This window comes from Prinia subflava, chromosome 2, assembly GCF_021018805.1.
Source record: "Prinia subflava isolate CZ2003 ecotype Zambia chromosome 2, Cam_Psub_1.2, whole genome shotgun sequence".
NCBI lineage: Eukaryota > Metazoa > Chordata > Aves > Passeriformes > Cisticolidae > Prinia > Prinia subflava.
This window is the reverse complement of record NC_086248.1, coordinates 43608385-43620530: the sequence shown is the minus strand read 5'-3', so window position 1 is coordinate 43620530 and position 12146 is coordinate 43608385. Positions and strand designations below refer to the sequence as shown.

The window sequence follows — 12146 nt, the reverse complement described above, 5'->3', positions numbered from 1 at the left end:
TTGAAACTGATTGAGAAATGTCTGTTCATAAAAGTGCTTGATTTCTTTCTACTGGATTAATCTTTGAATATATCTTGACACATCTGAACTTTTTAACTCAAACGAATGAATACTGCTTCCTTCCATTTGTTTATATTTTAGATGGCAAATACATTAACTTTCCATGATCATTGAGTAGCTGTCATTCATCATCTGCAAAATGAGTGGTATTCTCTCAATACAAATACAAAAGTTGCATTCCTTTCAGGAACATCTTAATATCTCCTTTACAGTATTTTCTCCCTCAGATGTTTGTAAGTGAAGTCAGGTCCCAAGACATAGAGAGATCTTGCTTTTAAAGAGAGTCCAAATTGTTTGAAAATCTCTCTTGCCTTTGGAGACCAGAGTGAGACAAATATTTGTGGCTTTGAAGAAAAAAAGAGGGAAAAAACCCTGAGTTTTTTTCCCTAGCTGCCTTGCTCAGAACAGCGGCTTGAGAGCAAGCTGAGTATTGCATGATTCAAGAAGAAATTAGATTCTGATGTGGAAGTAGATGTGTGAGTGAAGGACTCTGCCATTCAGTTCCTGGAATAGGTTATGAACGTGCCACTAGGGCCCTGAAACAGTCTCTTCCAATCTGATGTATGTATGATGTCTGCAATTGAATGTAAAACCTAGTGTGGATTGGTACTGTGAAACATCATAAGAGGTTGTCTAGAGAAGTTGTGGATTCCCCATCCCTGGAGATACTCAAATCCAGATACGACAGGGCTTTGAGCACCTGGTTTAGTGGAATGTGACTACTTATGGCAGGGTGGTTGGAAATAGATGGCTTTTGAGAGCCCTTCCAACCTGAATTATTCTGTGATTCTATTAAAATCTAGGAGTAAAAAAAATCATGATCTTTCTTTGGGTAGAAATTTATTTACCTGCTGTGTATACCATAATAAAATATGGCATCGTTGTTTGGGTTAGAAAACCTGTCCTATTGTTATAAGCCAAGCCTCCTCGTTCATTTCCTGAGTTTTCTCAGCACTGCCCCATTTCTAGAAAAGCTGTCTTGCAAAAAATGACAAGACAGAATGGAATTTATGGAGATGAACATTTATGTCTTCACTTGCTAATTTTGACTGTTAGAGCACATGAAAAAAGCCAAATACAAGTGTTTGACATTTGAAAACTATTTTTCCCAGTGTTAAGATAACCGTACAATTAAACCCTGTCTCTCCAGTAGGCACAGACAAGAGGTTATGTGCCATGAATTGATTGTTTTGCCTTTCTGTGAAACACGGAATATGGAAGTATCAAGAACATTTTGTGAAGTGATTAACAGTAACTCTCAGCCACTTTATCCTTTCTGTCTAAAAGAGGGCTGGTAACAGGACCTTGTGATAATTCATGCTCTTATCAATTTGTTCAAATTAGCTTTTCCTTCTCTTGTAGTTGTTGTCATTCAGTTACAGACCTGCTTCATTACCCAGAGCTCTGAACCGACCATGGAATACTTTACTATGTTCAGAGGCCAGTACAAGATTGAGAGCTTATGCTGTGATGCTTACTGAAAAAAAATCTCTTTTAATCATCTATGTATCAAAAAAACCTTTGTTTAAAAATCCTATCTGTATACTAAATGTTGCTTTTATCTTTTGCAGAAGCCTAGCTCTGTAGGATTATGATTTTCTGTTGTGTGACATGGCCTTATTGTCCACTGAATTCTACCTGCAGTTCCTATTGTAACACAGTTATGTGATGATGAATAACTGACTGGTATAAAACATATAGGCAAAACCATCTGTATCATTTCAGCAATGTATTTTAACAGAAGGACTGGCAGGGGAAAGGATTAGAGTATAGCAGCAGCATACAGGAAACTGTCATGCTTTTCCTGTATGTAATAAATCTGTCTCATTGTATGGTTATGTGGATTAAATGGAAGTCTTCAGCGTTTCAGATGTGAAGAGTAGCCTTAGACTATACAAATGCCACTTCTCTGATTCTTCTCAAAGACGTGTTCTCAGAGGGCTGCTGGTTAAACCTGTAAATGTCTTATCAAGATCCAGTTCATCAACTCTTTTCTCTCCATTTTATGAAGAATGACTGAATGTACATCCTTTACCTTGTTTTTCAAGTACTTTTTGAAGTCATTACTTACAGACGTCCTCTTCTTTGTGTTATTGAGAGGCAAGGCCAGAGTGCTTGACTTGAGGGCAGTGCCATACTAGTGAGCTGTATGGCCCTGCCCCTTCCTTGTGTTGCACTGGCATGACTTGGGGAGAAATGGTGTGTGTCCCAATCACTTTTCAGCCATATTAGGGCTCAGTGAATGCCTGTGTTTGCCATCAGGTTGTTATGTCTAGCCCAAAGGAGAAGGCTAAGCAGGAGGATCTGAAGCGATGCTAGGATACTTCAGTCACAGCCACAACTAGGTCACCTCTAACCAGCCATAAAGAAGCATCCTCTTATGGCTGATATCTGTGTTACTGCAAAGAATTTCTTCCTCTCACTGGAGAACTGCAGCACATTCCCTGTACAGCAGTGACGTGTCTGATGTGAGGGCTGCCTGTAGCTGCCTCCTTAGCGCCTCTGATTCGGGACTAGATGTTGGCGTATTTAACCACTTCAGTAAGACAGTGGTTTAGAGGCAATTCATCTGCAATATTTCCTTCTGAGGACTACATAAAAGCCACTTTAATAAGATGGATGCTCTTGTTTTTGTATAATAACAACTAAGTGTACCCCTGCAGAACATCAACCCTCTCACTTTTTTTCTAGCTGCTCATTTAGGGGTGGGTTAATGAGTTGCAAGGAAGCAATGTAAATCCCTAGTGTCACATTATTGTCCTTTTTCTTCATGGAATTCCTGTTGTGTTGCACTCAAGGAGACTAAAACTGTTGTGTGTATTTACCATTTAAAAAGTGAGATTTTTCAACAGTCTGACAATTTCTTTTTATGAAGTCTTTAACTTCAGTATGATGGTTTCATTCTGTCAGATACCAGTATTATGATGGTGTTACTCTGGAGTTAAAATTTTTATTTACTAAAATGCCTGTACATATGACTTGGGATCTTGAAATGGTTTCACTGGTGTTTGTCAGGGCTCACTGTAGGCTTTGCTTTGTAGGATTTGCTTTGCATTTACTGGGCCTTGAAGCAGCTTTTCTCTGTGGAACTCACAGCAACTGGAGTGACTTAGCAGGATTTTTCTTCAACATGAACTCTCTTGAGAAGGGCAAAACTTTGCGTCTCAGTAAAAATCAAAATTTAAGGGCAGTGTATTCACTCAGGATACTAAATTGTCTGGATTGTCTGGAAAGTTTGTATTACAGCAGTACACAAAGTAGAATTTAATTACTTCGCATGAAGAGACAGGGAAGTTTTCTTTAAACCAAAATGGCAATTAAGAGATACAAACTTTATGAATGTACCATACTATACTCTGTTATTACATCTAATGGGTTTTAAATGACCTTAGTCATCTCACTTCTTCCTCAATTACTCTTTTCTTTTTTTTAAGTTTACAGTAATTGCGGCTTGGCTATGATCTACTTGCATTATTCTGCTCAGCTTTTAATATTATAAAATAAGCTGAAATGCTTTTTTATTGATAAAAACATTGCATATAGAGTTTCACAAACAGATTTATGAACAGTTTCTTTGTTTATACTTAAAAGCGAAGACCCAACATATGGCTTTAGGAAGGGGGCAGACAGCACTCTAAATGTTATTTTAAGATACAAGAACTTCAGTTTCACATATCAAGAAGGATTCTGATTTTTCAGCATAGCTAATGTATGAAGCTTGCAATAGTTCGGATGTTAGGTTGGGTTGTAGACATAAGTATATCACGTATCTTATCTAGCTTTGCTGCTTTTTTCTTTCTACTAGCCTCAACCTATTGCAAAACAGGAAAATGTGAATAAAAAGCAGTGAAATTTTAAAATCCCATCTTCAAGTTGAGTCAATACAGCCTACTCTGTACCACAGTCTACTTAGGCAATTCATTTTTGAGAGAAATCTACTTCTTGAGTGTAATATTCTAGGATTTTGATAGGCAAAATGCAATTTCATTCTTCAGAAACTCAGATGTTTTTGCTAACTGTAGTTGTACTTTGGTGGTGACAAATTTCTGCAGAACAGCATTTCAGGAATGTTGTTTCTGAGTTGAAAGGGAAATTCCTTATGTTGAAGTTTATTGTAATCATTCTAATAGCATCATTTCTATTCTGCAGGAAGTTCTGGGCTTTCAAGGAGAATGGAAAACTTTCCATTCAAAGTAAAATTTTTTGCAGGAACTAAAATTTCCAAACATTTCTTTATAATTCAATAGTAATTTTAGAAAAGCTGTTAAAAATAAAATTGTGCTTGAAAGCTTAGTGCAGTCTTTCAACTCAGCTGCAGCTCTTCGTTGTAAGTCTGTAGAAGGGGGCAGTTGTGAACTCCCATGATGAAAACCGGATGTGCTCAGCAGCGTTGGCTTCACAGCAGCCACTGTGGGAGAAGCATTTCTGTGGCAAACAGATCTGAGCTCTCCAGAAGCCCCTTAGGAATGCTGGTGAAACATGAGCCACAACTCTGTCAGTATTTTGCTAGAAATTCCTCCAAACCAGTTGTGTTAACATGTCTGTGAGCTGGTGTTTTTCCACTGCAGCCTACTGATCTCAAGCATTGTTTGGAAGTTCTCAGTACCTGGTACACATTCAAGCCTTTCCATAGCTCTACTGCTTCTGGCCACTGCCACTGTTCAGTAAAGAGCTTACAGCAGTTGTCAGGAAGGCCTTGCCCTCAGGCGTTGAAAGGTTTTGTCTGAGGAACTGACGCTCTGTGTTTGATCTTGCAGGAATTCTTCAATGGGTGAAGCTGATAGATAACTTTGAGGCTGAGTATGAGTATGTCACCAACGAAGGAACAGTGTTCACTTTCAAGACAAACCGCCATTCTCCAAATTATCGGTTAATCAACATTGACTTCAGTGATCCAGAGGAATCCAAATGGAAAGTTCTCGTCCCTGAACATGAAAAAGATGTTCTAGGTAAGAGTTCATGTCAAGTTAAGACATTAGGTTCTGCTTTTTCCAAATTAATTCAGTAATTAGTTATTTGAATGATCTTTTACAGACTTTCTTGCTTTTTTCCTGTGTTTAAACTTTGTTTGGGATTTGCAATTAAAAGACTTGCTGAGATACAAACGATCCAGAATATCTCTTTCTCTCTCTCTCCAACGTCCTGTGTGGCCCTAGTGAAGTTGCTTCATCTGTCCTTGTTTTAATTCTGTGTTTGTAAAAAATGAGAAGAAAGTATTTTCCTGCTTCATGTCAGGGAAATAAATGTTTACTAGACAGTCAGCCATTACAAGAAGAGGGACTTTGTAAGCAGAAAGAAGGGAAAGAGCAAATTTGGCAGTACTGCAGCATGCTTTGAACAGAACTGGTCAGAATTTGAGACAGGATTTCTTTTGTTCCTGGAATAAGAGGAGTAAACAATACTTGAAAAAAAGAAATCTCAGGAAAGTGTAAGGGCATGGAATTTTTAAAGTATAGAAGCAAGTTCAAAACATAAATCTTTAGTTTTGATATAATTAAAACAAAGGTTTTTTTAATCCCATCATTTTGCAGAAAGTTCTATGAAAGCTTATAATTAGTTTCAGACAATATAGAAGAACCTCCTCTGAGCTGTTTTTACAGATGCCTAGTGTACATTTATGTAGTTTGCTCTCCATACAGTCCAAGGTACAATTATGATTTATCTGACTAGCATAATTAGTTATTCAAAAATACTCTAAATTTTTATTAATCAATTTTATACCAATTCCTTCATATTTGCTACTTTTCAGTGAAGAGCTGCTTGTAGGATGAGTGGAATTCTCTTTGTGTACATGATTTGATATATGCATATACAGTAACTTCTGTCTTTCCACAGGGACAAATCTATTTTGCTACTATTTCAAAGTCATCTTAAGGCTTTTATCACTTTAAAAAAATCTTTATTTCTGTCTGCAGTTCACAGTGTGTCCTGTATGATTTCTGCTACAGCCTAGCTGTTCCCAGTGTGACGTAAATGTTGATTCTGAATATATCCAGAATTGTAGTGATGTTGCAAATGACTGGGGTATAGAATATTGAGAGAATTTTAGTGAATGGAAATGTAGCAAATTAGAGTTGGTGAGGCACAAATCTTTTCTTAAGATTGGAAACTATTTGAATAGGAGTAATTTGCATCTTAAATGAAGTATGTTTCATGTCCTAAGCAGAGAATTGATAATAGATGTCAGTGAAAAATTGCTTCCAAGTCTTAATTTTGGTCATGTGCAAATTGACTGACAGTGAGTTAAGCTATGCTTATGAGGAACTGCAGTTTATAAAGTGGGACCAAATGGAAGAATTCACTTGGACATGGTGAGTGTATAAACAGAATGGGACAGAAATGTGTGACTGGGATGAAATGTGGTTGCCATGTGTGGATTTACCTGGAAAGCGGTCTAGGCAGCCAAAGGAGCTTTGACCAGTGGCTCTGTAAGCACTTATTATGCATTCCTTCCCAGTGAGATAAATGCCACATCTGCTCTTCCCTACACTGTGGTATTTACCTCAACTCCATTTTGGTTTCATTCTAAAGTCAAAGTCATGATGAGTTCATGTTTATGCACAAAAAAAAAATAATAATAATGCATGCAACGTTTGTTTAATGGCTTATACATGACAGCCTTGACAGTACAGACTTAACAAGAACTGCCCTAGAAAAACTGAAAGCTCAGATGAATGGGTTTGTTGAGGACACTGACCTTTAGACTGTAAACCCAACAGGCATTCAGCTCTTAAACACTTGAAAGCAAACATAATTTGTCATATAAAACCATCAGGGTGACTTTCAGGAATATATTGTGTGTCATTAATCTTTTACTGTAGTTGAATGTGAAGCTGGAACAGACAATCGTACGTCTACTTCTCTCTTCAGCCTTTTGGAGCAGTATGTAAAGAAATTGGATTGAACTAACAAATGAAAGAGTCTCCATAAGAAGATGAGTTTTAAGTAGATCTTAATAAATCTATAGTAGATCTTAGAGTAAAGTAAATTTAAATTCTTCAGTTACTCCTTTGTTACGGACACTTGCAGATTAGTGTTGTATCCTTAGCACCAAGATAGGGGAGTTTTATCATGGTCAGGAAGTTGTAGTCCTGAATGAATAAAAACCTCACTCCTTCATTTGATGTAGCCAGCAAGCAAGCCAGTCTCCATGTCAGGCTTTTTTAAGCATTCCAAGCTTTGTTAAGGAAGACATACATGTAGCAATGACAGTTTATAATTCATTCTTGAAAACCTTGGAGTCAAGTGAATTTGATTTGGGTGATAAAGAGATGACAGTATAATGAAGCTCCTGCAAAAGCTAAGACAGCAGAGATTCACAGGATAAATGGGTATTGCTGCCTTTTACTTACATGTGGGAGTGACTTTTAACGAGAAGTTATTTAGCTGTATTAGTATTTCTTCACAAACATTATTGTTAGTATGACCTGCCTGGAAGACAGAGCCTGTTCTTTTCTGTGCCTTAACTTAGATTCAATTTCATAAAAGCTGCAGTTATAGAAATAGTTTATTTACAAATAATAAATTCAGAATTGAGAATAGAGAATCTCTACCAGTGTTTCACAAAATACCATTGTATTCTTAGAAAGATGCTACAGTTAATACAATCTAACCAAGAAATAAACACACGTCTGCATGTTGGTGTGAATGTAATTTGGTTTCCTCAACAAATTCTTTAAGAACAGACTTTTCAATTGGCTTTGACTCTTTCTTTTTCAAGAACTGTTTATAAATGAGATAATTTGGGAAATAAAGGGAAAAATCAAGCATATTCCTGCAGTGAGGTTGTACATGCGCTTCATTTTACAACTGTCAGAAATTACAGAGATGAGGTAAATTTAGATCTGTACTCTCTCAGCTCAGGGGAAGCAATAAATGACAGCTATTTTAAAAGGAAATTTAAGAGGGCACCTCAGAGCATATTGTAGTGTGATGAGACTAATTTCTTTCCCTTCAGAGTTTGTTTATAAAGTGTTAGTTTTAATTTTCAGTTACTCTGAAATGAAACCACCAGAGAGATTCACATCTGGCATTGAACTTGTGCTTTAAATGACCACGTACCTGCAAGAATTGAAAGGCAGCTATGAAACCATAAATGCTGACTGACCGTAGCAGACTTGCAACCCTAGTTCTAAGGCACTGGGTTTAGAAGGTTAAATGATTCATTTTGGGAACTGTGCACCCAAAGTTAGCAGTACTCCCTCTACCTTGTACAGATCTGCACACCTAAACCTAGTGCATGTAAAGTGCTTCCGTTCCCTCAGCTACAATTCCCAAGTGGAAAAAAGTATTTTTATTTATACCTTTAACTTGCTAGCTAATTCATAAATGCTTAGGAGATGGGGAGGTGAGTTACTGCAGCTGAAATTTGTGTTTTGGCACTGTTGTGAAGCCAGGAGGAAAAGTCTGGAAGGAGCACCAAATCCTTGATTTGCTAAAATTGGTGGAAGCTTTCCCATTAACTTTGACATGGCATGCTGTCACTGAGGATGGCGTCTCAGTGAGAAGATAAATGCTTTATATTGTGAGGGCTTGTCAACATTTACTGACATGTTTCAGAATTATTCATGTTTTACTCTGTAAATTGCTCATGCTTTACCTGCAAGTCTACTCGTAAGTAGCCTTGAGTGATGGCTACAGGTCATTCTAGTTGAGATCAGCATTGGTACTTGTTAATCTGCAGAGACACTGAAGTTTAGGGTCACTGTCTGTGATGACCAAGAAAACCACCATGACCTTCCAGGTCTGTCTTGCAGCTACAGCTTTGGCCATCCATTGAAATACATTAATTATTCTCACTCACAACACAAGTGTTGAGTGGATGCATAAGCACAGTGTTCATCAAGTAACTCAGCAATTCCTGCTGAAGCTCTGACTGCCTGGCTCTTCTGGCATGGTGTGTTCTCCATCAGCATTTCAGCCTGCATCTGTCAAAGTATGTTTGTACATTCAGACACTTAACATGCTGTAGTTACTGCTGCAGAAAGGAAAGGTCCAAACTGTTTTAAGTCATTAGAGGTTAGTGGCACAGATGTTTAGTGTGAGGATTCAACCCTTATTTTCCCCGGAAACTATTTCAAAAAGTTGTTTGTAGTAACATTGCAAATGCCAGGTTAGTGGCTTTGTGACTAATGACAGTCACAAAGACTAATGAATGTCAAAATAAAAAAAAAAGTGGTTTTGGAAAGTAGCGGTATGTGAATTTCTGGAAGGTTGAACTAGAAGTTCTAGATATGGTTGAGCTCAGTTTTCTAGGCCTTGTTAAGAAGTGTACCTCCTCTAGCCCAAATTTAGCTGTTGAAGAATTGTGTGTAACCTGTTTTAGTCACCAAGGTGGCCACTGGACTCTTCAGAGAGAACTGGCCAATACCAAGGATAATTCTTCACACCTGCTTTCAGTACTTGGAGCTGCCTCCAAGTGTGTTCATCTCTCTCAGATGCCTGAAGCAAGATGCTCAGTTTGGAGAAAGCAACCTCTTAGTGTTTATTGTGTAGTAATAGAAGTCCTGTGCTTGATGGATGTTAGAAATAGGTTGATAAATTGAGGTGTAACCAGGAGACTAATTGCTCTGTTCATTGGTATTAGCTGAAAATAAATTGACCTATACACTGGAGAGGTTTTGGATAGTTAGCTTTTTAAAAAACAGTACTTGTGTGAGTGAAACTGCTCAGCAAGCACAGTATCCCAGAATGGGGTATTCAAAATAAATGGTTCACTTGCACTCTAAAGGTCCTTATTTCTTCACCCCATTTGTCTATAAAGGGTGCCTACAGCAATGGTGTCAGGTTAGACTGGAGATTTGAAATCATGCCATCTTAAAACTTTCTAGGAAATACAGAGGCATGCAGGATGCATCCTGCAGTGCACGAGCAAAACCAAAAGCTTGACTGCTAATGCAACACACCAACAGTATCTGTGGTTCTCAGTACTGAGCATGGGAGTAACAGAGACTCAAAGCTTGCAGGCAAAAAATAGCTCTGGTTAATAATTCAGCATTGTTTTAGCTTGCTGTGTATAATCAGTGTTGGTTCTTAGTGTTTGCTTTTTCTTCTGGGCTTTCAAGTCTGCTTCAGTGTTTTGCTCTCTTGATTTTTGTGTTTCTTTGTAGCTGCCATTACTGTAAGTTTTGGAGGCAGTTAGCAATGCACCAAAACCAGTTATTATGCATGTACTGTACATACAAGATATGTTCCTAAATCTCATGGAATGTTTTAAAAATATTTTGCATTGGCTTCTCATCTATTATCTTCACCTGAGACCATCTTAACTTGTAAACCAAAGAGGTGGTGGAGAGTTGATATTACTGCTTCCTAGGCAAGTTCCTTAGTAGCAGAAATCCCCATCTAAGCCAGCAGCCTTACTCCTGAGCAATTGAATCTTTTTAATAAAAAGAGTAATACCTCTTCATGAGTATATAAGTCAAAGTACATCAGCTCTTAATGAAAAAATCCATTAAAGTGAACTGTTTAATCAATTAATTAGTGAGGAATTAAAGCATCACCACAACATAATTTTAAATTAAAATTCCCTTAATTTTTTTTTGTTGAAGCAAAGCTGTATGTTATACATATTTTAAGTTGATCTGAGAGTGTTTATAATCCATTTTGTGAAACTTTTTTCAAGAAATTTTGAGAGTAAAACTAGACATTTTAATTATAGATGTTGCTGAGAATACCAGTGGAGTTCATGCGATCTCATACTCATTGCAGAGGCAATAATTCTGCATGCAAAAAAGGTGTGTTACTGTTGGGATGCTAACTTTTTTATTCACATTTTATGTTAATAAACCACATAAAAATGTTGGAAAATTTGTGCAGTGACAATGCAAAAAATATTTTCGATTACTACATATTCCGCTCGTGTATACAGCCAAGAATGATTCTGTATTTCAAAATATGTAATTGAATTAAATAACTTAAAACGTTTATTATGTTCTCCAGCCTCACTTAAGAAATTTTACCCACCCTAGTGCTAAAATTACACATCAATTACTAATTTATAAACAGTGTTATGTTATGTTGTACCTTATTTCTGAATATGGCTGAAATTTCAGTTAGTGTTCCCTGGGGCTTTGGTTAGAAAATTCCTGACTTTAGACTGGAAGCTCATGAGGGCATTGGAAGGTTTGGGGTAAAAAAACAATGAATGGTGGTGTTCAGGAAGAGGGGAGAAGTAAAGCTTTATTTAGGTGTTTATAAAACATGACTTCATATCTCTAGAAAGGCAAGTATTAAATTTCACTGGTCCTTCAGAAACAAGCTAAAAGTATTTGAAGATCTTTGAGCTCTAGGGGGTTATTACAGACCTGAACTCTATATAAAAGCATATAGGAGGCTTTCAGAATAGCGAGTTTTGACCTTCAGTTCAAAAATGAACTTAATGGAAGGGGCACATCACACAATTCAGAACTTTTCTTCTGGAACCTGAATATGCAAAGATGCATTTATAAGATTGTCTTCTTTACAACTCTGTGAATTCAAATTATTTGGTTTTATAGGACTTTGAGGAAACTGGAAGGATGTGAATAACATAAAATGGCATAAAACTGAAATTCTGTCAATTTTTATATGCTTATGTTCTGGCATTTTTTCCTCCAATGTTGTCACATTAAACTCTTCATCTCACATTGCTACTTTGGCATTACAGTGTACCCCTGTCAGTCCTACCTCAAATTTCTTGCTCATTTGGTTCCATCTCCTCATTATTTGCTTTCAGCACATAAAAAAAAAAGCCACTGTCCAACACTTGTGTTTTTCCCATGATTTAGATTTTCAGTCTCAGTTATCAGAGAAGAAGTCATATTTATGTAGTTGGGAGAGAATAAGAATCACCTCCTCACCTAGTCTTACAAACAAATAAAAATGTCCCACATTGCCTCCTTCAGGATACCTTCTTTAACTTTTGACTTTGCTTGTATTTGGTCTTGCTTGTATTCAATTTGTGAATTAATGAGAAGTTAAAATACTTTTGTTGCAAAGTAATTTCTTAAATGACAGAAATGCCGAGCAAGATTAAGATGTTTTAATCTTTCTCCTGTCTGACAAAATAGATTTGTCACTAGAGATGTAAAGCCAGTGGCACAGGA

General features: G+C 37.1%; 1 protein-coding gene across 1 annotated transcript in view; it reads left to right on the top strand.

The window, feature by feature from the left end:
* The window catches only part of PREP (prolyl endopeptidase), an 86440-nt gene that overhangs the window by 33200 nt on the left and 41094 nt on the right, over positions 1-12146 (top strand). The window contains exon 8 of the mRNA XM_063389722.1: positions 4818-5009. Coding sequence (XP_063245792.1) covers positions 4818-5009 — 192 coding nt within the window. The remainder of the gene's footprint in view (positions 1-4817; positions 5010-12146) is intronic.